Below are 24,603 nucleotides of genomic sequence, written 5' to 3' on the forward strand. Positions count from 1 at the left end.
AGTTCCCTGGCAGGGGCAGCCCCTTTATTAATACTCTCATAAAAAGCAGCCAACTGTGCTTTTGCTGGAAGTTCAATGGTAGGAATAATCCCAGAGTAAAGCTGCAAATCAGAGTTCAGTTTTTACAGCCAACCGCAGGTAGGAAGGGGTTTCTGACTAAGTCCCTAACTACAGCTTCTTAAACTGGACACCCTGAGAACTCTCAGTCTCTCTAAAACGTGAGAGTCTCTCTCTTTAGGCAGCCAGATGCTCTCATCATTTTAGCTGCGATTTCCGCATTTCACCTTGAAATACGCAACATTTTATCCCTTTGCCTGCCAGATTAAAGGTAAAGGGCCCCTTAATCTAGCCAACAGAAACTAGTGATTGAAAGATGAAGTCAGCGAAATTCAAACTGGCAATAAAATTCAGCTACTTAACGCTGAGTGAGGGTAATTAACCATGGGAACAGATCAGGGAGGGACGTAGCAAATTCTCCACCTCGGAGAGGCTTTTAAAGTCTCTCGCTGAGATACGCTTCAACCCCGCACGAATCCTTGCTCCAATCCCGTGTCTATGTTGCACAGGTCAGACTGGGGAAACAACGCGGTCCCTTTGCGGTCTCCCTCTGCTAGGGCGGCTGAAGAGCACAGTTCTGTTTCCGGGACACAGACAAGGCTCAGGGCAGCGGTTCTGCCCGCCCGGCTGCCGGGAACATCTCCACTTATGGAGCAGAAGAGCCCCGCGGTGGGCGGGGGAAGCTGGGTTAAAGCCTCCCCGCAGCCCAAAGCGGCCGGGAGGCGAAGCGCCGCGTCCAGCCGGCTGCAGACTCCCTCCAGGGCCGCATTCGTTGCGGGGAAGCCGGGCCAGCGGCTGCCCCTCGCCATGAACTGCAGCGAGGCGCTGCGCCTGCGGACCCTGCTCAGCCACCTGCTGCGGCAGCTGCCCGGCGGGGCCAACGCCAGCCGCGGGGCCGCCGCGCCGGCGGGGGACGACGCCTACCTCTACATCCTGCTCATCATGATCTTCTACGGCTGCCTGGCGGGCGGGCTGATCCTGGCCTACACCCGCTCCCGCAAGCGCGAGTCCAAGCACGACCCCTACCACGTCTACATCGAGCGCGACTGGAGCGGGCGGCCCGAGGGCGCCGACCAGCCGCTGTGAGCCCCGGGCCGGGCCGCGGAGCGAGCTCAGGGGCTCGCGCCCAGACCCCAGCGGCGAGCGGCTGGGCAGGGTGATGGCCCGCAGCCGGGCTGCTCGCCAGAGAGCGGCCACGGACCCCCCTCCCCGCGTCCCCGGGGAGAAGGCGGGGGCCGCGGGAACAAGAAAAATCTACTTGCGCCTGAGGTAACCTGAGACCCTCCCCGCTTCGGCGCCCCAGCGAGCCGGAGGGAGCGCGCCCGCCCGCCCGGAGCGCCTGGGCCGGGCGTGGGGTGAAAACAGCGCCCCCTGCCGGCAGCGCTCGCCGCTAAAGCCGGCCCGCCGGACCCAGCCTGACTCCAAACAAAGGCAACCCCGGAGACTCCTTTGGCGTGAGAGGCAAAAGAGCAAATAACGCGAACAGACATCGATGAAGAGGGGTTTAGGTTTTAAACATTGTTTTCAGAACTGGTATTTTCTGTAAGGAAGGACGTCTCTAAAGACCTAGACGGCATCTCTGGGAGAGCAAAGCTGAGGGTACACACAGGGATCGCCCTGAGCAGCCATTCATAGAATATCAGGGGTGGAAGGGACCTCAGGAGGTCATCTAGTCCAACCCCCTGCTCAAAGCAGGACCAATCGCCAACTAAATCATCCCAGCCAGGGCTTTGCAAAGCCTGACCTTAAAACCCTCTAAGGAAGGAGATTCCACCACCTCCCTAGGTGTAACCCATTCCAGTGCTTCATCACCCTCCTAGTGAAAAAGTTTTTCCTAACATCCAACCTAAACCTCCCACAATTCCACATAAATTAGATCAAAAGGCAAGATACAAATAAAAGGACAATTTTCCAAAGCACTAATGGGAGTTAGGTGTCCAATGCCAGTTGACTTTCTGATTTCCCTGGGATCCATTTGTGTAACCTCATTCCAAGAAACTGATTAGCTTTTTTACTGTCACCAATGACAGGTCAGAGATGAGACCCAAACCTGCCATGAGCTCTGTGCAGGCCAGTCCCTGTGTCCACCCAGGGTTCATTACAGGATGGGGGGCTAAGGCAGGAAGCAGAATTTTCTTTTGAACTTCTCCTTTTATTTGAACTTAATCAGTCTAAATCTCAACTATACTTAACTATATTTGAGTTTCAGATGTATTTAGCATTCTTCAATAGAGACATTACTACAAGCTATGTAGCTAGGTGAACAGGAAGAAATCAAAATTGGCAAGTGTTTTGGCTAAACATCAAATCAAATTTGGCCCAAAACAAAGTATCTGAAATTCAGCTCAACTCCAGTAAGAACCTTATACGTAATGAACTACTCTGTGGGAATTAAGCCTTTGTCAACATTGTATACATCACCAAGTAGCTACTGAGATAAAAAAACAGATTGTGTAATGCAAAAGGTTTATCTTGTAACATGGTTGTCCTTTAACAATTGGGACTGATTTGCATTCATTTTCTACTGTATCTCTAGATATTTTTCTTTTGCTCAAATGTTTTCAAGCATTATATAGGATAAGGTATTTCTCTTTAGATGGGCTAGTCCTATTCAATTTTATCTGAACTAAAAATGCTGTTACTGAAAAATTGCTTTGATCAATTTTTAAATGCAACTGTTTCTAAAGACACTCACAATAACTTAAATTACATGAAAATTATCTGTTTCTTTGTAACATCTAGCCCTATAACACTATGATTAAAAGACTTAAGTGCATTAAGACTGCATACAGTACTTTTTAAAAAAATATAGCAAATGAGGCCTGTCCCTCTGTGACATTCCTCAGGGTACAATCTGGATTGTTGGACAGCTGCATTCCTTTGAAAATCCAACTTGGGGTGCCTTTTATACCACTCTGCTGTAAAAACATCCACTCCTGGACTGTTCACACACAGCCGCTAGCATGCAAAATCACTCCCAGCTACGTTACATAAATGCTCTGCCAGCCGCTCATGAATTATGTCAGGGAAACACCAGCAAATTCCAAATTCCAGCCTTGTCCCCCAGAAATGTGCCTCTTGTATTGCCCAGCATCTGCTGCACAAAGCAAGCTCATAGAAAGTCTGTCATTTTATCAAAGGAAAATGATATGCACAGGTGCTGTTATCTCAAGTGGTGGTTCCTAAACACTTCAGTCCAAACTCACATTGGCTTAGATAAAACAAGTTTATTAACTACAGAAAGATAGATTTTAAGTGACTACAAGTAACAAGGCATAAAAGTCAGAACTGGTTACAAAAGAAATACAAGATAAAATGCAACTGACATCTAATTTAAACTAAAATGAATTCAGAGCAAATGTGTCTCTCTCACTGACATGCTATAAAGAGGCTGGATTTCCTTCCAGCCAGGACTACCCCAAGCAATTCAGTATGTCCTTCTATTGTTGTTCAGATGTTGATAATGTAGCCATCAGAGATAAACAGAGGAGCAGAATAAAGTGTTTTCACCCCTTTTATAATTGAGTCCTTTGTTCTAGAAAGATCTTCAATTTCCAGCTGAGTCATCTGGTGACAGCCTGTCTCTTGTGGACTTGAACTTTAGGCCATCCCTGTGATGGAATGTAAATTTCTTGTTCACTTTCTCCCACTGCTGAAGAATGTTCACTTAACTAGATGATAGCCTTGTTGTCTCTGAGGAACTGGTTTTTGGGTGTTCCCCAGAATAACATCATATTTCAGTAACAATCATCCAATGAAGTGAGCTGTAGCACACAAAAGCTTATGCTGAAATAAATTTGTTAGTCTCTAAGGTGCCACAAGTCCTCCTTTTCTTTTTGCGGATACAGACTAACACGGCTGCTACTCTGAAACCAATCATATAGTAGACCCTTATGACTTTACATATAGTGTTGCTACACTTTACCAGGATAATAATAATCAGCAGATTATGACTTTTCAGATGATGCCACACAAGGTATACTTTGTACAATATATATTGTAACCTTGTAACAGTGATCATAGTGGCCTACCCTGTTACACCCTCCCTATGCTATGACTTCAACAGCTCAAATAAAGTCTACAACACCAAGTCTGCAGCTCCTAGCAAAGCCTGGTGCTTCTGTGATCCAAATCTTTTCCTATAAATATTACAACAATGCATGGATTGGGAGTGAGAGAGAGTACACACAAGAGAACCTAACCTGAGGAGAGGAATTTGGAGCGGACAGAGGAAAATTAGGACCCTGGAACAAAAGTTGTATGTGCTGAAGTCCAAATGGTTGCAGGAGTCTATACCTATGTTAGAATTCAGACAGCAGCCTGACTTATGCTGATAATATACTACTTGTGTTTTTGTAACAAAACCAAGGAAATTCCCCAGTCACTTTGATAACTTACAATAAAGTTAGTTACAAAAATGTAATTCCAAGAATATGTTAATTAATAAAACCTAAGTCTTAAAGTGTGGAAATAAAGGTAGATACAGATTCTAATACAAAACAAGTTCTCTAACTAACCTACATATGCAAAAATTTACACTGGGCATTCCAACCACATCAACTCCATCCTTTGTTTATTGTTTTTTCTGTAAGACAGTTAAATTGTTTAACTGATAGGCTATTAAGTGCCCTTATTAATTTTATGTTTAGTGTATTATGGGAACTTTGCCATTGACTTCAGTAGAGCCAGGATTTAATCTTCTGTACTTAACATAGCAGATGCACTGTAGGAAATTGTGCCTTATGTAAGACAGCAGTTTTGATACATAAAACAGTGTTGTGTGTATGATGTCTGCATATTTCAATAATTAAAATGTTAGTATTCTGCAGCAAAATGTGTGTGCAACATATCTTGAAATTACTATTTATATAGGTTTAAAACAAATAAAAGGAAGTTTTTCTTCACACAGTGCACAGTCAACCTGTGGAACTCCATGCCTGAGGAGGTTGTGAAGGCTAGGACTATAACAGGGTTTAAAAGAGAACTGGATAAATTCATGGAGGTTAAGTCCATTAATGGCTATTAGCCAGGATGGGTAAGGAATGGTGTCCCTAGCCTCTATTTGTCAGAGGGTGGAGATGGATGGCAGGAGAGAGATCACTAGATCATTACCTGTTAGGTTCACTCCCTCTGGGGCACCTGGCATTGGCCACTGTCAGTTGACAGCATATTGGGCTGGACAGACCTTTGGTCTGACCCAGTATGGCCATTCTTATGTTCTAAGACAATTACTGTAGTTATTAGTACTTTGTTATATACTTGTTGAAGTTGAAATTATATATTTGTTGAAATAAGAGTTAAGTCTTTAGCTTTCTTTCTGTAACAAACTAAACAATTCTTGGTAATATGTCTTTGTAGTCTGAGACAGTTATGCAACTGTTTGTGTTGCCAGCGCTGGAGGGGGATATTTACAGCCAACCCAACCAACCCTCAACAACAAAGTTTTCACTGAATTATTTTCAATCAGATGAAAATGTATTTAATAAATATTAGGCTTGTAAAACAGTGATTTGGAGAGAAAAGAAGGTCCCAAACTACCTGATAATGGCACTTTAATATTTGTGAAGAGCTATCAGTGCTATTATTATTCATAGGTTTTAAGGCCAGAAGCAACCATTATTTATCATCTACTCTGTCCTCCTGTGTAAGTCAGCCCACAACTTCAGGGTGAACTAGACTGGTTGTCTTTCTAAAAAGATACGCTGTATCTCAACTGACTTCTACCAAGATTGACACATCATTTCCTTGGCTGCAGTAGGGTCTTGTTGGAGGGATGCTTTGAAAACTTGATTACCGAAGAAAAGAAGCTACACAACTGAAAATAAGTTATATTATTTCCCTGGCAGGACTCATAGTGATAATCTCTAAGCAAGACCAGTTTGTATGCCTATGCCTACAAACTACCTAGCACCTGGTTAATTGGCATGGCCCTGCTGCCACCCCACATCACAGAACAAGTAGCATTAATTCTCAAAGATTGTAACTCACTTTGTGTTATGAATGCTGAGCAGTTTAATATTTAAGGAGATATAGAACCCAACTATGACTAAAGATGGAAATAGGTATTTGGGTTGTCTTTTGCTGTTTTCCTGCTCCATGCATGCACTGTGCTGTATTTCTGGGTGTTGTAGCCCTTATTCGGTTCTTATCCACAAATCATCAACAATCAAAGCGGAAGACAGATATGTATGCACATTGGGGAAGAAATTCATGGAATGAGTTAGGTTCCATGACTAACAAAAAATACTATCGAAATGCCCCATGGTGCAGTTGGTCAGTGTCAGCTCCTGCATGGTGCTGGGTATCCTCAGTTCCTGAGTTTCAGTAGGGTTGATCTACATCTGATTCAGTGGGAGATGGGAAAGCTTAGCACTCAGGAGGATCAGACTGGAATGCTTGGCCCAACCATGCTTCCTTGAACTGGGGTGCACACAATACTTCACAAAACTTTTTTGAGAAGCCAACATTGACCCCTGTCGCACTGGGCCTCCTAAATCAATTCAATTTTCTTGTGGGTGACGGAGGAAAAAAAGAAGAGCTCATAGTGTAACCACATAGTTAAACATTTCATTTAGATGAATAGAAATGTTCAGAATAGCCTCTCGTAGAGTCACCAAGACTTTAAACTGTTTGTATGACACAGGATCATCCATCCATCCATTCACTTTGGAGTAATAGCAGGTTTTTTTTAAAGATTTAATTATGTGGTTTGCACATTAGAATTTAAACTTGTTTTTTTCTAGCATAGTCTGTTTCAATGAATATACACAGCAAAATATGAAGTATTTAACTATGGAATCTCTATTTAAGAAAGGATCTGGTGCCTGGTGGTGATTCAGTAAGCTAGAAGGAGTGATTTGGTGGGTCTCAATCCCATACCAAGCAGCCAAACTTTCACATCACAAAAACCCCTGAGACATTTGACACTGACTGGCAGCCTCAGCAGGATCACATGAATCATAGAGACAAATGCTCTGTAGACCTTGAAATGGTGTTTGCTTGATAGCCCCAGATATTGAAGTTATATACTGCAATCCTACAAGCTTCTCCCTCAGTACTGTGTCAAGGTGTCTAAATTACATCCCAGCAAGACCATCGTTGTGGGGCGAGACAACAGTTCATTCTCTGTTGTTAGGGCTCCATGATTTCTGCAACAGCCAGCGTGGCTAACCCCAGAGCCGCCCAAGCAGCTGCCCCCACAGCCAACTGCCCCGGCCATTTCTGAGCTGCCCCAGGTGCCAGATGTACCAGCCACTGCTTGGGCAGCTGGCCCCGGACTGCCTGAACAGCGACGGGTGCAGCCGGTCCCAGGAGTAGAAGGAGCAGCTGCAGCTCGGTGACCCCTGGCATCGGTCCCAGCGGCAGCTAGGTTGCAACCCCCGGCAGCTGGTGCTGCTCCCTCTCCTCCAGAGCAACAGCACCTAGCTGTGCCCCATCCCAGAGCATTGGCTCCCTCCAGGCCCCCCCCAGTAGCACCTAGCTAAATATTTTGGGACTCATTCAACTATTAAAGGGTCTGAATTACTGTTTTGGGAGGCATGAGTCCTAGTGGACACCATGTAATCAAGCAAATGTTGTCATACTCTGTAGAGTCCAAGGATGACCTTCTGGGGTCCCTTCCAACCCTGATATTCTATGATTCTATGACTGAGTGGATGATGGGTAAGGCTATGATTTAGTCAGGGGTATTTATAGTACAAATCATGGATAGGTCATGGGCAATAAACAAAAATTCCCAGCCCCATGACCTGTCCATGACTTGTACTGTCAATTAATCGCAGTTAACTCAGAAAAATTAATCGTGACTAACTGGTTTTAATCCCCCTGTTAAACAAGAGAATACCAATTTAAATACATTAAATATTTTTGATTTTTTCTACATTTTCAAACATTTGATTTCAATTTACACAGAATACAGTGTACAGTGCTCACTTTATATTATTTTTATTACAAAGATTTGCACTATATAATAGTATTTTTCAGTTCACCTTACAAGTATTGTAGTGCAATCTCTACTGTGAAAGTGCAACTTACAAATGTAGATTTTTTTTGTTACGTAACTGCACTCAAAAACAAAACAATGTAAAACTTTAGATCCTACAAGTCCACTCAGTCCTACTTCTTGTTCAGCCAATCAAGCTTGTTTAAATTTGCAAGAGAATGCTGCCTGCTTCTTGTTTACAATGTCACCTGAAAGTGAGAACAGGCATTCACATGGCACTGTTGTAGCCAGTGTTGCAAGTTATTTACATGTCAGATGCAGTAAAGATTCATAAATCCCTTTGTGCTTCAACCACCATTCCAGAATACATGCTTCCATGCCGTTGGTGGGTTCTGCTCAACAACAGTCCAAAGCAATGTGGGCTGACCCATGTTCATTTTCATCATCTGAGTCAGATGCCACCAACAAAAGGTTGATTTTCTTTTTTGGTGGTTCAGGTCCTGTAACTTCTGCATCAGAGTGTAGCTCAGCTCTTTAAAGACTTCTGAAAACATGCTCCACATCTCATTCCTCTCAAATTTTGGAAGGCACTTCAGATTCTTAAATCTTGGGTTGAGTGCTGTAGCTAGCTTTAGAAATCTCACACTGGTACCTTCTTTGCATTTTGTCAAATCTGCTGTGAAAGTGTTCTTAAATCAAACAACATGTGCTGGGTCATCAGCTGAGACTGCTATAACATAAAATATATGACAGAATACAGGTAAAACAGAGCAGGAGACACGTAATTCTCCCCCAAGGAGTTCAGTCACAAATTTAATTAATGCATTATTTTTTAACAAGCATCATCGGCATGGAAGCATGTCCTCGGGAATGATGGCCAAAGCATGAAGGGGTATACGAATGTTTAACATATCTGGCACGTAAATACCTTGCAATGCTGGCTACAACAGTGCCATGCTGTCAAGGTTCCTTCCCCACTCTGAGCTCTAGGGTACAGATATGGGGACCTGCATAAAAACCTCCTAAGCTTACTTTTACCAGCTTAAGTTAAAACTTTCCCAAGGTACAAAATTATTTTACCCTTGGATTTCCACTGCCACCACCAAACTTTATCTGGGTTTACTGGGAAACGGGGTTTGGACACATCTTTCCCCCCAAAATCCTCCCAACCCTTGCACCCCACTTCCTGGGGAAGGTTTGGTAAAAATCCTCACCAATTTGCATAGGTGACCACAGACCCAAACCCTTGGATCTTAGAACAATAAAAAAAGCATTCAGTTTTCTTACAAGACTTTTAATACAAGTAAAGGAATCACCTCTGTAAAATCAGGATGGTAGATACCTTACAGGGTAATTAGATTCAAAACAGAGAATCCCTCTAGGCAAAACCTTAAGTTACAAAAAAGACACACAGACAGGAATATTCATTCTATTCAGCACAGCTATTTTCTCAGCCATTTAAAGAAATCATAATCTAACACATACCTAGCTAGATTACTTACTAAGTTCTAAGACTCCATTCCTGTTCTGTCCCCGGCCAAAGCATCATACAGACAGACACAGACCCTTTGTTTTTCTCCTTCCTCCCAGCTTTTGAAAGTATCTTGTCTCCTCATTGGTCATTTTGGTCAGGTGCCACCGAGGTTACCTTTAGCTTCTTAACTCTTTACAGGTGAGAGGATTTTTCCTCTGGCCAGGAGGGATTTTAAAGAGGTTTACCCTTCCCTTTATATTTATGACACATTTGAACACCTGTTCTCATTTTCAGGTGACACTGTAAATAAGAAGCAGACAACATTATGTCCTGTAAATGTAAATAAACTTGTTTGTCTTAGTGATTGGCTGAACAGGAAGTCGGACTGAGTAGACTTGTAAGCTCCAAAGTTTTAAATTGTTTTGTTTTTGAGTGCAGTTATAGAACAAAAAAAAAAAAAATCTACATTTGTAAGTTGCACTTTCACAGTAGAGACTGCACTACAGTATTTGTAAGAGGTGAATTGAAACATACTATTTATTTTTTACAGTGCAAATATTTGTAATAAAAATGACTATAAAGTGAGCACTGTACACTTTGTATTCTGTGTTGTAACTGAAATAAAAATATTTGAAAATGTAGAAAACATCCAAATATATTTAAATAAATGGTATTCTAATTGTTTAACAGAGTGATTAATCGCTTGAAAGCCCTACTTCTTTTTAAGCTCCTCACCCCCATTCCAGAACTTTTATGCTAGGTAAAATGGCCAGAGGAGCATGAAAGACCGTGGGGAATTGGCAATGCAGAAAACAACTGTAAGGCTGTCCTCCAAGGACCCTGCACAAGTTTTGTACAAAAATGTTGTGCCACCATGAGAGGGGCATGGTGGGGGTGGAGCCACAACACTAAAGAGATTCTAGGCAGCATTCCAGCCTAAAGGACAGCCTCAGGGAGCCCCGCAAGGTAGGTACAGCACAGAGTTTTTAGGCTCATATTTAAACAAAATGTAAAGCACTTTTCACTGAGTGACCAACCCTCCAAATGAGTTCAGCACCCTTAACTGCTATTGATGTTGATGAAAATTGAAGGTGGTCAGCACCTGAGTGTAAACTTGTAACATTAGTAGCCAATTGGTCTACTGAACTCAGCCATTCTTGATGCTAAAAAGGAAAAACATTGTGAATTTAGTTCTTTGGGTGAATGTTCTATTTATCCATAGAAGATATAGAGCACAGGCATAGTCTATGCTTGGGGGGAAGGGCAAGGAGGACATTTATCTTGCATCTTGCATACACTATGTGTTTGGCTGACGACTTCTTAGAATTTGTTAGATAGTGATGTAAACTTCAGTGAATGTTATCCAAGGGAACTGCCACATTCCCCAGAGTTTTTACTTCTGCGCTCTGAAGTATCATTTACCTCAATTATGCTGCATTACTGCTGATGCACATGACTGTGGAATCAGTTGCCATCATCAGTTCATTTTTCTCATCACAGGAGAGACACCACCAGCATCAAGGAGCGTGTACACTGGTGGCTCTGTTCTGAGCTATTTGAGTACCATACGGTGGCAATAGTTAGAACATATGTAACCCAATGCCAAAACCCAAACAGCAAAGTTGAAGAGCCAAATGTTATTTCCTGAACTTTAATATAGTAAGAAAACACTATGAAAGCTTGTAATAAAAATAAAGTACCAGATCAAACGATTTTTTTAAAGTGACACCCTTACAAGAGGTCTTAAATAGTTGCAAAAGATTATAAAACATTCAAGTTTGTGGAAAGCTATTTTGATGTTAAAAAAGCATCACTTCTTTATATTTCAGAATTCTCTCATCAGATAACAAGCATTACCCAGCCTTTGAAGACAAAATACTCCCCTCCAAGAAATGGCAGCACTGAGCACTTTAAATTATTTGTGGCATGCTAAAAAGAGCAAAGCAACATAACTAGAATGTCAAACAAAGTTGATCAATGGAGGCAATACAAGATAAGCAAAAGGCATTAGGATTTGCATTTGCTTAGATTTTCAGCTTGATTTTGTATGACTGCTTTGCTACATGCCCAGAATTTACTATTTGAATAGCAAGGGAAAGCATCAGAGTGTTTGGACTTCTATGCAGTTTAGTTCTTATGATTTTGCACAAGTATTAAGAATTTTGGTTAGCAGGCAATTCTGGCAGCCTGAGTACGCTCCTTTTCTTTAAGACAGATCACCTCCAGCTACGAGGACATAACCATCAACAACTTCCAAAGCCAAAACCTTATTATAGCTCTACTGAAGGGAAGCAGGAAGAATAGTGCGGAAGATCATCACTTCCACCAATTCCACAAAAATCCATGCTAGCAACAGCCAAGATCCACTTCCAACTGTGAAATTAACACGAAGCACAATGGAAGGCAGAGCCTGTACAACTAGGTTAGTTTGTGCACACACTAAATTATGCTTCACATAGTAAGAACTCAGAGCACCAGCCATACTTAAAGCCCAAACCTGCTTCCATCTGAACAGAATGTATAGAACAGCTACTTCTACATCTAAAATTTCCACTGTTGTGACAGAAAGTTTTAGACAATTGTACATGCTAATTTAAGATTTAAGGCGTCATCCCAATAATTTTAAATAAATATTTACTTGAGCATAAATGTGTTTGTTTGGTATAAGAATATTGTGTTTTAAAGACTGAATGTCTTCATAATTCAGAAGCCCAGTGCTGGAATTTCACCCATAAATGTTTTAGAGATAAAAGTTATACTGATACCATATGTAGACAAGATACATTAGGAATATGAATTTCATCTGTAAGAAACAGTGAGTTGTAACCATAATACAACACCACCACAGTTCAACAATGCTATATAATTAGCAGGTAACTTCAACGTTAATTCTTCTTTTGATCTGGTAGAAAAGATACGAAAACCTCCCAACATTATTGCAAGATGACATTACACAGTTAAAAAGGTCAATCTTTCCTCCACATGCACACAATCGCAATACATTTACGATAGCTACAACGTTAAACAGTTTTGTAGTCCTTATGCCATTTTTAGATTCCTGTTTTCTCAAAAGTAGGAAAACAGAGGAAAAAGTTTCTTGAGCAAGGACTTTAGAGAGACCATTTCCGACTTTAACTATAGAAAAATTTCCATTTAAGAGAGTTGGACAATATATTACAAATTCTCCAACCTAATGATATAAACATTTCTAGAAACCCTTTAAGTTCAATACTGGTGCAGCCAACCATTTCATCTTTATATCAACTTATACCATTATTTGTTAAAAACATATGTTAAGTATACATACATTTTTAAAATATGGTTTATTTTCTGTTTTCTGATTTATAAGGAATAAAATGAGTGGTTTCCCAGTCACATATTCCAGCCTTACAAGTATAAAGGTAACAGCCTTGTGAATTGTCAAAACATCCGTCAGGATGAAATTAAGATCAGATTTACAAGTTACAGTCAAATAGATCTTTACTTACAAGCAGAGTGTGTGTTTTCAAGTACTTACTATGTGACTAGATTTCCATCCTTTTAATTTGCTCAACTTAGATTAGCAGTCTGAACACGAAGTGCTGCCATCCTGAGATCTAAAGTGTTAATTCAGGTTAAGAAAGCAAGCTACCCTCTAAACTTTAAAACAATAAAAAAATTTAAAAAATAGAACCAAGAGTATAGCAATTTAAGGTAACCATATTCTGAGAAACCCATAATAAAAACCAAACAGGAGAAAGACAAATGAAAGTTGCGCATTAACTTTGGATTGAAGGAAGATAAAGTTTTCTCATGCTGAGAAGTTAATATCCTTCTGGGACCACAGTAGTCAAAGCATCTACTCTGAACAACTGCACTAAAGAGATGACTAGCATATCATATACACAATTTCAATGCCACTTTCCTATTATAATGTTTCAGACTGATGGGGTAAAAACTTGCAAATTCAAAATAGGAGAAAAAGTTGCAATAAAATAAGTATGTTGTGCTTCATAGTAATAATGAAATTACTAGCTATAGAAAACAAAGGATGAAACAGCTGACAGATATGTAGCTTATACTCCACGACTTCCAAAGAAAGGGAAGCAGCTTCTCAAATCAGCTTAATATGCTTGTCCTTTCCCTTTGCATTCAACAGAGCTGTTAGTGTGGATCTAGATCTACATAAGTGATCCTAACCAAATATTAACAGGATTAAGTCAAAGGAGAAACCTGATAAGCGTTGTGTTCCTTGTACATCGAGGACACTAAACACTGGCTTTACAACAGATGATTTTTTGAGAGTTTACACATGTTCAAGTGTTATATTTTCAATTTTCAGAGAGGAAGCAGAAAGTATGACTATTTACCAATCGCTTTATTCCCCCATCCCCCAAACCATGTAATTCATTGGTAACACTACAACTCCAAGTGGGATCTCTCCCATCTAATAAACGAGAAGTTACTTTGATGTGGCCACTCTTACTGGAAAAAAAGAACTCTAATTGTTGCCAGATCAAGCTCAAGGCTCAAAATAAGCAGTTCTGAAGTTTCATACACGTCACATAGGAGCAACTAATTCCATTTCTCACTGTCATAGGTGTCTGCTTCAAAGATGGTGTTTCTAAGCTGAAATGATTGCACATCTGTATGAATGGATTCACTGTTCAAGCAGTGGAGATTTTAGCATTCAATATTACCGAAAAAGTTCCTGAAGCAGCAGGATAGTTGTAAGTAAGGCATTTACAGGAATGATTTCAACATTACATGAGTGAATCACTAACACAAAACTTCAGGAACGGGTATGCCCTTTGGCTCACTGCCTTAAATATTTCACAGGGGCCCAATTAACTTGAGCAAACTTCTTCCATTTCAAAAATACATTTGCCTTTATGTCCTGGGCCACTAGGACTAGCAAAAACACAGATCTGCAGTACTTCCAGAACAAACGGCACACTAGAAGGGATAAAGGTCTTCCACGTTCAGAGAATGACTGTCCAGAGAGCTGAAGTCACACAATGAAGAGGGAAAGCAATCACCTCCCAGTCCCCATTAACTGGCCCAATCCTGGAAGCGGAAGCAGTCACTTGCAATCTTCCACACTGTGCTGGTAGGTGTAGCTTGTGCCGTCAGTAAGAAATTCTGGGTGAAGTAACGTTGCTTGTTGCCATCAAATTTTACTCTCCCACACGTCACTACAAGGACTGTTGTCTGGCTTTGAGTAGCTTGCTCTTCACAAAAAGAATGACAGATGTAAAAGAATAAAAAAAAGTTATGCACAATTTCCCATCACCTCAGCTGCTTATGTGAAATGCTAGAGTGTCTACTTAACTAATAATCATTTCCATACAAGTCACAGCTGCAGGTCTGTTAGCAAACAGTTGGAAGAGTATGTGTGTTAAATTGATTTTTATGTTGTATTGTTACTAACAGAAACACCTGTGGTAACTTGTTCATTAGCAAATGTTGCTTTTTAATGCTATTTTTAACTTGCACTGTTTATGTTACAATGCCATGTAGTTAGTTTAATATATTAAGAGTAACTGCTTCAGTGCATGAAAATATCAAGGTTATAGCTGAGTAAGGGTTCTAAAAGAGGAAGTTTAATAAATTCTATTGTACAGTTTTAAGTAGTCACCCTCCCACTACACCCCTTTATTTAAAAATAGCCCTACATTTCAGCCATCAGGTCTTTTCTTTACCTTGTTCTAATAGCCACATCAATCAATATTTATTACATTTGTTGTTCACATTCTACAACTATTAAAAAAAACCCCAGAATTATAAAATAACCTTACCATGAACAGGTTGGCAGTCTAACATATTAACCTGGAATTCACTAGATGGCAACATTTCAAAAAATTCTTTCAGTGCTTCTTGTCCAGACACTGCATTACCATTCCAAATTAATGTTGCTTTGTCCAGATAAAGTCTAGCCAACACCTAAAGGGATTATGAGAACATATTTGGAAAAAATCCATTATTAAAAATCAAGCTACTTGTTGCCAATATGGGAAACACATTCATACGATCAGAAGAATTAAAACAGTATTGCAGATATTAGATCCTCCATACAGAACTGACTGAAGTGTCCAACTCAAACATTGGCTTCCATTAGCAACTACCATCCCTGATCAAGAATTGAAACAACTACACAAAATGAATGTATGTTTCTTCGTAACTTATTTTGTTAAGTAACAATGTGCCTAATACTCAATATAGAGACTGATCGGGTTCTTCAGCTGTTTCTTGTAGGGGGAAGGGATGGAACTGAACCACTTCCCAGCATAGCCAAAGCCAAGTATTCCCCATTAAGAAAAAGAACACAGGGAAGTGTAACCTGAATAAAATTAACATGCATATAAACAAGGGCCACTGGAAAGTTACAAAAGAACACAGCGTAGCATGTTTGAGGAAGCAGGCCAGTGCTTGAGCTCTATAATACAAACCTTAAAGAAAGGTCTATGTTGACCTCTTGCTATCTCTATCATGCACACTCATCTAGAGATCCATAAATATCACCACATTAAACAAAAAGAAAAGGAGTACTTGTGGCACCTTAGAGACTAACCAATTTATTTGAGCATAAGCTTTCGTGAGCTACAGCTCACTTCATCGGATGCATACTGTGGAAACTCCAGAAGACATTATATACACAGAGACCATGAAACAATACCTCCTCCCACCCCACTCTCCTGCTGGTAATAGCTTATCTAAAGTGATCACTCTCCTTACAACGTGTATGATAATCAAGGTGGGCCATTTCTAGCATAAATCCAAGTTTAATCAGAACGTCGGGGGGGAGGGGCGGTAGGAAAAAACAAGGGGAAATAGGCTACCTTGCATAATGACTTAGCCACTCCCAGTCTCTATTTAAGCCTAAATTAATAGTATCCAATTTACTTATGTCAACGCTTATGTCCTTACCCATAACTATTTTACATTTGGGGACAATGTATACCTTCAGATCAGCGGCACTGCTATGGGTACCCGCATGGCCCCACAGTATGCCAACATTTTTAAGGCTGATTTAGAACAACGCTTCCTCAGCTCTCGTCCCCTAACGCCCCTACTCTACTTGCGCTATACTGATGACATCTTCATCATCTGGACCCATGGAAAAGAAGCCCTTGAGGAATTCCACCATGATTTCAACAATTTCCATCCCACCATCAACCTCAGCCTGGTCCAGTCCACACAAGAGATCCACTTCCTGGACACTACAGTGCTAATAAGTGATGGTCACATAAACACTACCCTATACCGGAAACCTACTGACCGCTATTCCTACCTACATGCCTCCAGCTTTCACCCTGACAACACCACACGATCCATTGTCTACAGCCAAGCTCTGCGATACAACCGCATTTGCTCCAACCCCTCAGACAGAGACAAACACCTACAAGAGCTCTATCAAGCATTCTTACAACTACAATACCCACCTGCGGAAGTGAAGAAACAGATTGATAGAGCCAGAAGAGTTCCCAGAAGTCATCTACTACAGGACAGGCCTAACAAAGAAAATAACAGAACGCCACTAGCCGTCACCTTCAGCCCCCAACTAAAACCCCTCCAACGCATTATTAAGGATCTACAACCTATCCTGAAGGATGATCCAACACTCTCACAGATCTTGGGAGACAGGCCAGTCCTTGCCTACAGACAGCCCCCCAACCTGAAGCAAATACTCACCAACAACTACATACCACACAACAGAACCACTAACCCAGGAACCTATTCTTGCAACAAAGCCCGTTGCCAACTGTGCCCACATATCTATTCAGGGGGCACCATCACAGGGCCTAATAACATCAGCCACACTATCAGAGGCTCGTTCACCTGCACATCCACCAATGTGATATATGCCATCATGTGCCAGCAATGCCCCTCTGCCATGTACATTGGTCAAACTGGACAGTCTCTACGTAAAAGAATAAATGGACACAAATCAGATGTCAAGAATTATAACATTCATAAACCAGTCGGAGAACACTTCAATCTCTCTGGTCACGCAATTACAGACATGAAGGTCACTATCTTAAAACAAAAAAACTTCAAATCCAGACTCCAGCAAGAAACTGCTGAATTGGAATTCATTTGTAAATTGGATACTATTAATTTAGGCTTACATAGAGACTGGGAGTGGCTAAGTCATTATGCAAGGTAGCCTATTTCCCCTTTTTTTTTTTCCTAACCCCCGCCCACCCAGACGTTCTGGTTAAACTTGGATTTATGCTGGAAATGGCCCACCTTGATTATCATACACGTTGTAAAGAGAGTGATCACTTTAGATAAGGTATTACCAGCAGGAGAGTGGGGTGGGAGGAGGTATTGTTTCATGGTCTCTGTGTATATAATGTCTTCTGCAGTTTCCACAGTATGCATCTGATGAAGTTAGCTGTAGCTCACGAAAGCTTATGCTCAAATAAATTGGTTGATCTCTAAGGTGCCACAAGTACTCCTTTTCTTTTTGCGAATACAGACTAACACGGCTGTTACTCTGAAACCTCACATTAAACAAGTGCGTGAAAAAGCATTCAGATCAGCAATTCTTCCACTGTAGTCCATGGAGCACTCCCTGATCATAAGATGCTGGAACCACTTTCTCTTCCTCAGTCATTTCTAGAGATACCCAAACTCAATTATAATGAAGGGACACTGCTAGCTTAGAAGGTTAGCAGAAAGGAAACTTACTAATTCATGAGATCAGAGACGAGATATTCTGAAAAAGGAAACTAATACAACCGATTTTAAATGTACATATTCAAATTTACTATGCACTGTAGCTGCCGAAGAAATAGAGAGAAATAGTATCATGGTTGTGAAGGGATCTATGAGACATGCTTTAGAAGCGCCTCACACAATGAAAAAAAATTAAGAATCCCTAATTTAAAAAGTGTTTTGAAGGATACTTCATAGAGCAGATCAGAATACACACAGAGATCTGGACTCTGCCAGTAATGATAAGATGGGTGGTAGCTAACTCCTAGAAGCCTTGAAGTATATAAGAGGATCAGTCTGACAATGGAAGTACACACAAGAGCAACAAGGGGACAAAAACTGAGTCTTGTTAGGGATCTACCTACCCTTCTTCTTTTATCCATCGTATCATAGTAAATGTTGACAAACTCTTCAGCAGCTCTACAAGTCTGATCCACATAAGTTTTAAAGTTCTAGAAATAACAACAAAACCCTCACAATTATGTAAGGCAATGTAAAACAGTTGGTTTGATTAAATTCTATGAGCAGTTTCTCCAGCAAGTAAATTAACATGTACAGTAACAAAATGAGATACAAAATGCTGAACTGTTTCCTATGGCATACACGACAGGGCTTTCAACCCCTACCCCTGTGAATTCCAGGGACCCCCTTGCAGACTGATCCACAGTTAAACCGATCTCGAACGAGAATTAGCATGTTAGTTTTCTTAACATTCCAGTTAAGTTTCCCTGGACATTTCGCCCAGTGACTCCCAGTTACCCCTCCCTTGCCCCCTCCCCAACAATCTGTCATTTTCCTCCCCCAGGCGCATTTATACCCTGCAGATACGTGTAGACAAATCTCACCCCCGCCGCCCTGCCTCCTCTGAGTGCCGATTCCGGCTGCTCGGGGCAGGGCCCGCGCAGCCAGCGCTCGGCAAGCCTCGCTCAGAGGGCCACGAAATGTGCCTAGCTCCGGAAGTCCCCGGCGGGCAGGGCCGCGCGGCGGCTGGCCCAGGGGGTCACCCCACCCGCAGTCCCCAGGCCCTGGTCCCCTCATGGAGGACGAGCTGCCCCCCCCCCCCCCCCCGCGCCCGGTTCCGGCCTCCCGCTCCCGGTCGCCCGCGGACTCACCACGGAGGCGGCCATACAGGCAGCGAAAGGGAAGCCCCGACCCAGACCCGCCGCAGAGGACAAGGCAGCGGCAGCTCTCTCTGGGACGCTGAGCCCGCGGCGACCAAAAGAAAGCGGATGTGTCCCACACAACCAGCGTCCCCCTTCCGGTCGCGCTACGGTCCATTGCACAACTCCTTCCGGCGAGCAACACGGATCTGGGCCGCGGGCTTCCACAGCTGGGGGGGGGGCCGACCGCCGCGCATGCGTCGCGAGTCCGGTGATGGGGGCACTGGTCCGGGCGGCTTCAGGCGCAGGTGGCGGGCCCGGGGCGCGGGGAAGGAGAGGGGCGGAGTCGGCCGCCCTGACACGCTCCCACGAGCCGTCCTCCCCCTTCCCAGCCCGCGGCGCTTGGTGTCGGGCGAGGCGCTGCCACCCGCGCCCCCAGAGGACGGTCAGGGCCAGATGGAGCTCGCGCCCCTGGCTTCAGCAGCGCCAGGTCCATCTACCCCGCCCGCGGATCCGGTCCCCCCCGTCTCTGCGCGGCGTGCAGCTCTGTCCACACACACACGGCACAGCGCAGAACTGGGCGCAGAGTCCGGGACTTGCGCAGAGTTAATGCAGAGGCTGCTGCAAACACCCTGGCGAGAGGAAGATGCTGAAGCATTTAAGCAAACGGGGAAAGGTCTGGGCTCCACTGAGATGAGAAATGAGGCGGGGAATCAACGTGCACAGATACATATATCAATAAATAGGAGGGCTGGTTTATCTTCTCTGTAGTGTTCATTAATCGGCACTGCAGAGGAGAGGGCTCTTGTGCGACAGTGCCTGGCAGCCTGGTCACCACAAAGATTCACAATTATTGTACCCTAATGTAACAGGATGTTTATTACAAAGAAATCTGATGAGGTTCAATAAGGATAAGTGCAGGGTCCTGCACTTAGGACGGAAGAACCCAATGCACAGCTACAGACTAGGGACCGAATGGCTCGGCAGCAGTTCTGCGGAAAAGGACCTAGGGGTGACAGTGGACGAGAAGCTGGATATGAGTCAGCAGTGTGCCCTTGTTGCCAAGAAGGCCAATGGCATTTTGGGATGTATAAGTAGGGGCATAGCGAGCAGATCGAGGGAGGTGATCGTTCCCCTCTATTCGACATTGGTGAGGCCTCATCTGGAGTACTGTGTCCAGTTTTGGGCCCCACACTATAGGAAGGATGTGGATAGATTGGAGAAAGTCCAGCGAAGGGCAACAAAAATGATTAGGGGTCTAGAACACATGACTTATGAGGAGAGGCTGAGGGAGCTGGGATTGTTTAGCCTGCAGAAGAGAAGAATGAGGGGGATTTGATAGCTGCTTTCAACTACCTGAAAGGGGGTTCCAAAGAGGATGGCTCTAGACTGTTCTCAATGGTAGCAGATGACAGAACGAGGAGTAATGGTCTCAAGTTGCAGTGGGGGGAGGTTTAGATTGGATATTAGGGAAAACTTTTTCACTAAGAGGGTGGTGAAACACTGGAATGCGTTACCTAGGGAGGTGGTAGAATCTCCTTCCTTAGAGGTTTTTAAGGTCAGGCTTGACAAAGCCCTGGCTGGGATGATTTAACTGGGAATTGGTCCTGCTTCAAGCAGGGGGTTGGACTAGATGACCTTCTGGGGTCCCTTCCAACCCTGATATTCTATGATTATCCATATAAATGCCTAGGCCTTTTGTGAACCCTGCGAGGCCCTTTGTCTGAATGATATCATTTTACAATCTAATCTTTAGAAATTGCAATAATGTGCATTTATTGTCAAAGTTGGTATTGTTCCTCTTATCTTATTAATATAATACCATTTATATTGTGATTTCTGTCTTGTCAGAGTGTAGAAAATACTATAGATATAGGTACAAAAATATAGGCAATACAATATATAGATATCCTGAGTATTTCTGCTTTATTCACAATTTATCTATGTATACAATGTACCTTCCAGAGGTCATATAATAAAAAAAATCAGGTTACAAGATAAATCTAAATGACACATTGTCAGCTAAAATACTCCCTTACCAAAAAAGAAAGAAACAAACAAAAATTAAGCCCCATCTCCTTTGCCAATACTCCATGTGCACGCTCCAATAAAATCATGGGTAAATGGATAAACCTTACAGTGAGACTTACAGGTGAACAAATTTGGGTTCTGGCACACCAGGCTAACAGTGAATCTGAATTCTAGAGTCCAGGGTCTTCCACAAGAAGATGCCCTGCTTTTGTTCAACTCTTAAATCAGATTCAGATTTTTACCCAGGGCAAAAAATGCAAAGGAGGAAGATAACTGGTGAAATCTATTTCTGTTGTGCAAGGGATAGTTTGAGGAAATAATTGATTTGGTCATTTAGCATTAAAAACATTGTTTAAAATGTGGGACCCATGATCAGGTAACTCTATTAGAGCAACTGTACGTAATTTAATCATCAAAAGTAGATATTAAATTCTCTCTGCACTTTGTCATTAGAAGGTCCAGCCAAATTCTTGGCATTCCTTTTCTTTTGTTATTGTATTATTATTGCACACTCAGCAGTGTCACTGTTTTCACATGGATCAAAATTCTTTCACTGTGAAGGACAGACTTTTCAGCTCACAAATATTCTAAAATGTTAAGGTTTCACAAAAGGCAATTTATGGGCTAAAATACTAATGACTCCAACTAAACTAGCTAAAGTGGCTCACTACTTAAGAATTATTATTGTATTTCTCACCTATAGCTCACCAAGACTGTAAGGCATGAGTGAATTATAAAGATCTTTTATTTTTATGAAAGAAACATAATACTTACCCTTCACAGGTGAGATAAGCTATTTGCTCTAGATAGATCCATTTTCAAATTAAATTAAATTATTGAAGTTTTCCATTCTTGAGCAATTCTGTTAGAAGAGCAATATCAGGCAAGAGCCTTGAATGATATGATTTGTTATTTTCAATGTGGTGAGCACTTTTGCTCTGGAACAGACATAAAATCAACAAGACATAGTGTGGGAAAATTGAATTAGAGATCCAATTCAGCAAAACACTTAAGTCGAGTGAAATGGGCAGGTCTCAGCACGGAGGCTGCAGACCAAACCTGAATGTTTACATTGCAATTGTACAGCCCCACAATCGGAGCCCATGAGCCCGAGTCAGCTGACCTGGGATCTGACACAGTGTCACAGGTTTTTTATCGCAGTGTATGCATACCCTTGTCATAAATATAAAGGGAAGGGTAAACCCCTTTGAAATCCCTCCTGGCCAGGGGAAAGCTTCTCTCACCTGTAAAGGGTTAAGAAGCTAAAGGTAACCTCGCTGGCACCTGACCAAAATGACCAATGAGGAGACAAGATACTTTCAAAAGCTGGGAGGAGGGAGAGAAACAAAGGGTCTGTGTGTCTGTCTATATGCTGGTCTTTACCGGGGATAGACCAGGAATGGAGTCTTAGAACTTTTAGTAAGTAATCTAGCTAGGTATGTGTTAGATTATGATTTCTTTAAATGGCTGAGAAAAGAATTGTGCTGAATAGAATAACTATTTCTGTCTGTGTATCTTTTTTGTAACTTAAGGTTTTGCCTAGAGGGGTTCTCTATGTTTTTGAATCTAATTACCCTGCAAGATATCTACCATCCTGATTTTACAGGGGGGATTTCTTTATTTCTATTTACTTCTATTTTTATTAAAAGTCTTCTTGTAAGAAAACTGAATGCTTTTTCATTGTTCTCAGATCCAAGGATTTGGGTCTGTGGTCACCTATGCAAATTGGTGAGGCTTTTTATCCAACATTTCCCAGGAAAGGGGGGGTGCAAGTGTTGGGAGGATTGTTCATTGTTCTTAAGATCCAAGGGTCTGGGTCTGTAGTCACCTAGGCAAATTGGTGAGGCTTTTTACCAAACCTTGTCCAGGAAGTGGGGTGCAAGGTTTTGGGAAGTATTTTGGGGGGAAGGACGTGTCCAAACAGCTCTTCCCCAGTAACCAGTATTAGTTTGGTGGTGGTAGCGGCCAGTCCAAGGACAATGGGTGGAATATTTTGTAATAAGAATCACCATAGCTGGCAGAAGATAAGGCAATTCCAGAGTCTGGCCATTTTTAGGAACCACTGCAAAGCATTCTTCACCAAAAAGGCCTTTCTACCCTGAGAAAGACACTCTCATCATTGACACCCCTTTTTACTCCAATGCCCCTGTATTAGCCGATGGCCAAGGATGTTTGGTGAGGTGCCAGCTATGCCCGTTTTATACCATCCGTGACTTTAACCGCTAGGACGCACTGTCCCTTTGCGGCGGGCAGCCCGGGCTAGGCTGACGGATGCCCCAAGGTCCTAAACACCCGTGTCTTTAACTGCTAGAGCTCAGAGCTCCTTTGCAGTGGGCAGTCAGGATTGACTGACAGGCGCCCCAAGAGTTTGCCCCCTGGAGGCAGCACAACTCAACGCTAGGCTCTTAGTACTCTCACCTAATGGCCAGGCTTTATAGCCAAAACGGCTCAGGTTCTTTAATTGTGTTGGCTGCTTTACAGTAAACCAGAGAAACAAGTCAGGCTTATGCACAAATGGTTACCAAAATTTATTAAACTAGATTCTAATCATGTGGTTACAAAATTGCTAGTGCCTACTTATTTAAATGTAGAGATGTTACACACACAAACAAGTTACAAAACGGAAGCCACAATCCCAAAGAAAGAAAACAAAGTATAGAGCTCTATTTCAAAATATGTGTACACTAAAGATAGGAGATCAGGTGTGGGTGCTTCTTACCCTCCTTGCATCTCTCAATTCCAGCGGTGCCAAGCCAGGATCGGTCACTCAATTCCGCAGAAAGACGAATAAGGGACAAGGCTTAGGGACCCTCTTAGCTGCAGAAGCCTTGGGAGGCTGTCACTTATGTGACAGATAGATAGTGAAAAGCACTCAAAAATCATGGTGCTGTAGGTCCCATACTTATACCTCTGTACTCCTTTATTCTCTTTCTCCTTTCTTATGCCAAATTGGGGCTGGTCTGTCTGAGCGACGCCAGCTCTCGCAAGAGTAGTTTACACTTGCAAGGGGGAGAAACAATAAGTTTCGACTACTGGACATTCCTTTTATTAGGGTAAATATTTTCCCACCTAGGATGTTGGGGTGTGTGCATCACGCTATTTAGTAGGGGCTAAGAGCTATGTCTGTCACAGCTTCTCTGTCTGCTGTGAGCCTAATCGTTTATATGTTCCCAGAGGCACATTGTAGCAGCACACCTGTGCTTCTCAGAGCTTCAAAGGCTGTGCTGGAATTTATGTTAATTTATGTTTGTTTTGGCTCCCTTGTGTTCCCAGCAATGCTGGTCTGAGAGGGGAGGGGG

At 42.4% G+C, this 24,603-nt stretch overlaps 2 protein-coding genes across 4 annotated transcripts; one reads left to right on the forward strand and one right to left on the reverse strand.

Annotated features, from left to right (window-relative positions):
• The first annotated feature begins 449 nt into the window (after positions 1-449).
• On the forward strand, positions 450-4,871 carry KCNE5 (potassium voltage-gated channel subfamily E regulatory subunit 5). The gene has a single exon (XM_073361226.2). The coding sequence runs from the start codon at positions 556-558 to the stop codon at positions 1,141-1,143; it is 588 nt and encodes a 195-aa protein (XP_073217327.1). The 5' UTR covers positions 450-555; the 3' UTR covers positions 1,144-4,871.
• Positions 3,270-19,434, reverse strand: NXT2 (nuclear transport factor 2 like export factor 2). Of its 3 annotated transcripts, none has more exons than XR_012160971.2 (5): positions 19,286-19,434; positions 18,539-18,625; positions 15,251-15,395; positions 10,896-14,683; positions 3,270-9,773 (listed from the first exon to the last, which is right to left on the reverse strand). XR_012160971.2 is itself a non-coding variant. In XM_073361227.2 (4 exons), the coding sequence occupies exons 1-4, from the start codon at positions 19,298-19,300 to the stop codon at positions 14,505-14,507; spliced, it is 426 nt and encodes a 141-aa protein (XP_073217328.1). In that variant the 5' UTR covers positions 19,301-19,434; the 3' UTR covers positions 3,270-14,504. The 3 variants fall into 3 exon arrangements, 1 of the variants encoding a protein (XP_073217328.1); XR_012160970.2 differs by having other exon boundaries at positions 3,270-8,729; positions 9,502-14,683; XM_073361227.2 differs by having other exon boundaries at positions 3,270-14,683.
• Between the last annotated feature and the right edge of the window lie 5,169 nt (positions 19,435-24,603).

The sequence above is a fragment of the Lepidochelys kempii genome, chromosome 9 (genome assembly GCF_965140285.1).
Source record: "Lepidochelys kempii isolate rLepKem1 chromosome 9, rLepKem1.hap1, whole genome shotgun sequence".
Taxonomy (NCBI): domain Eukaryota; kingdom Metazoa; phylum Chordata; order Testudines; family Cheloniidae; genus Lepidochelys; species Lepidochelys kempii.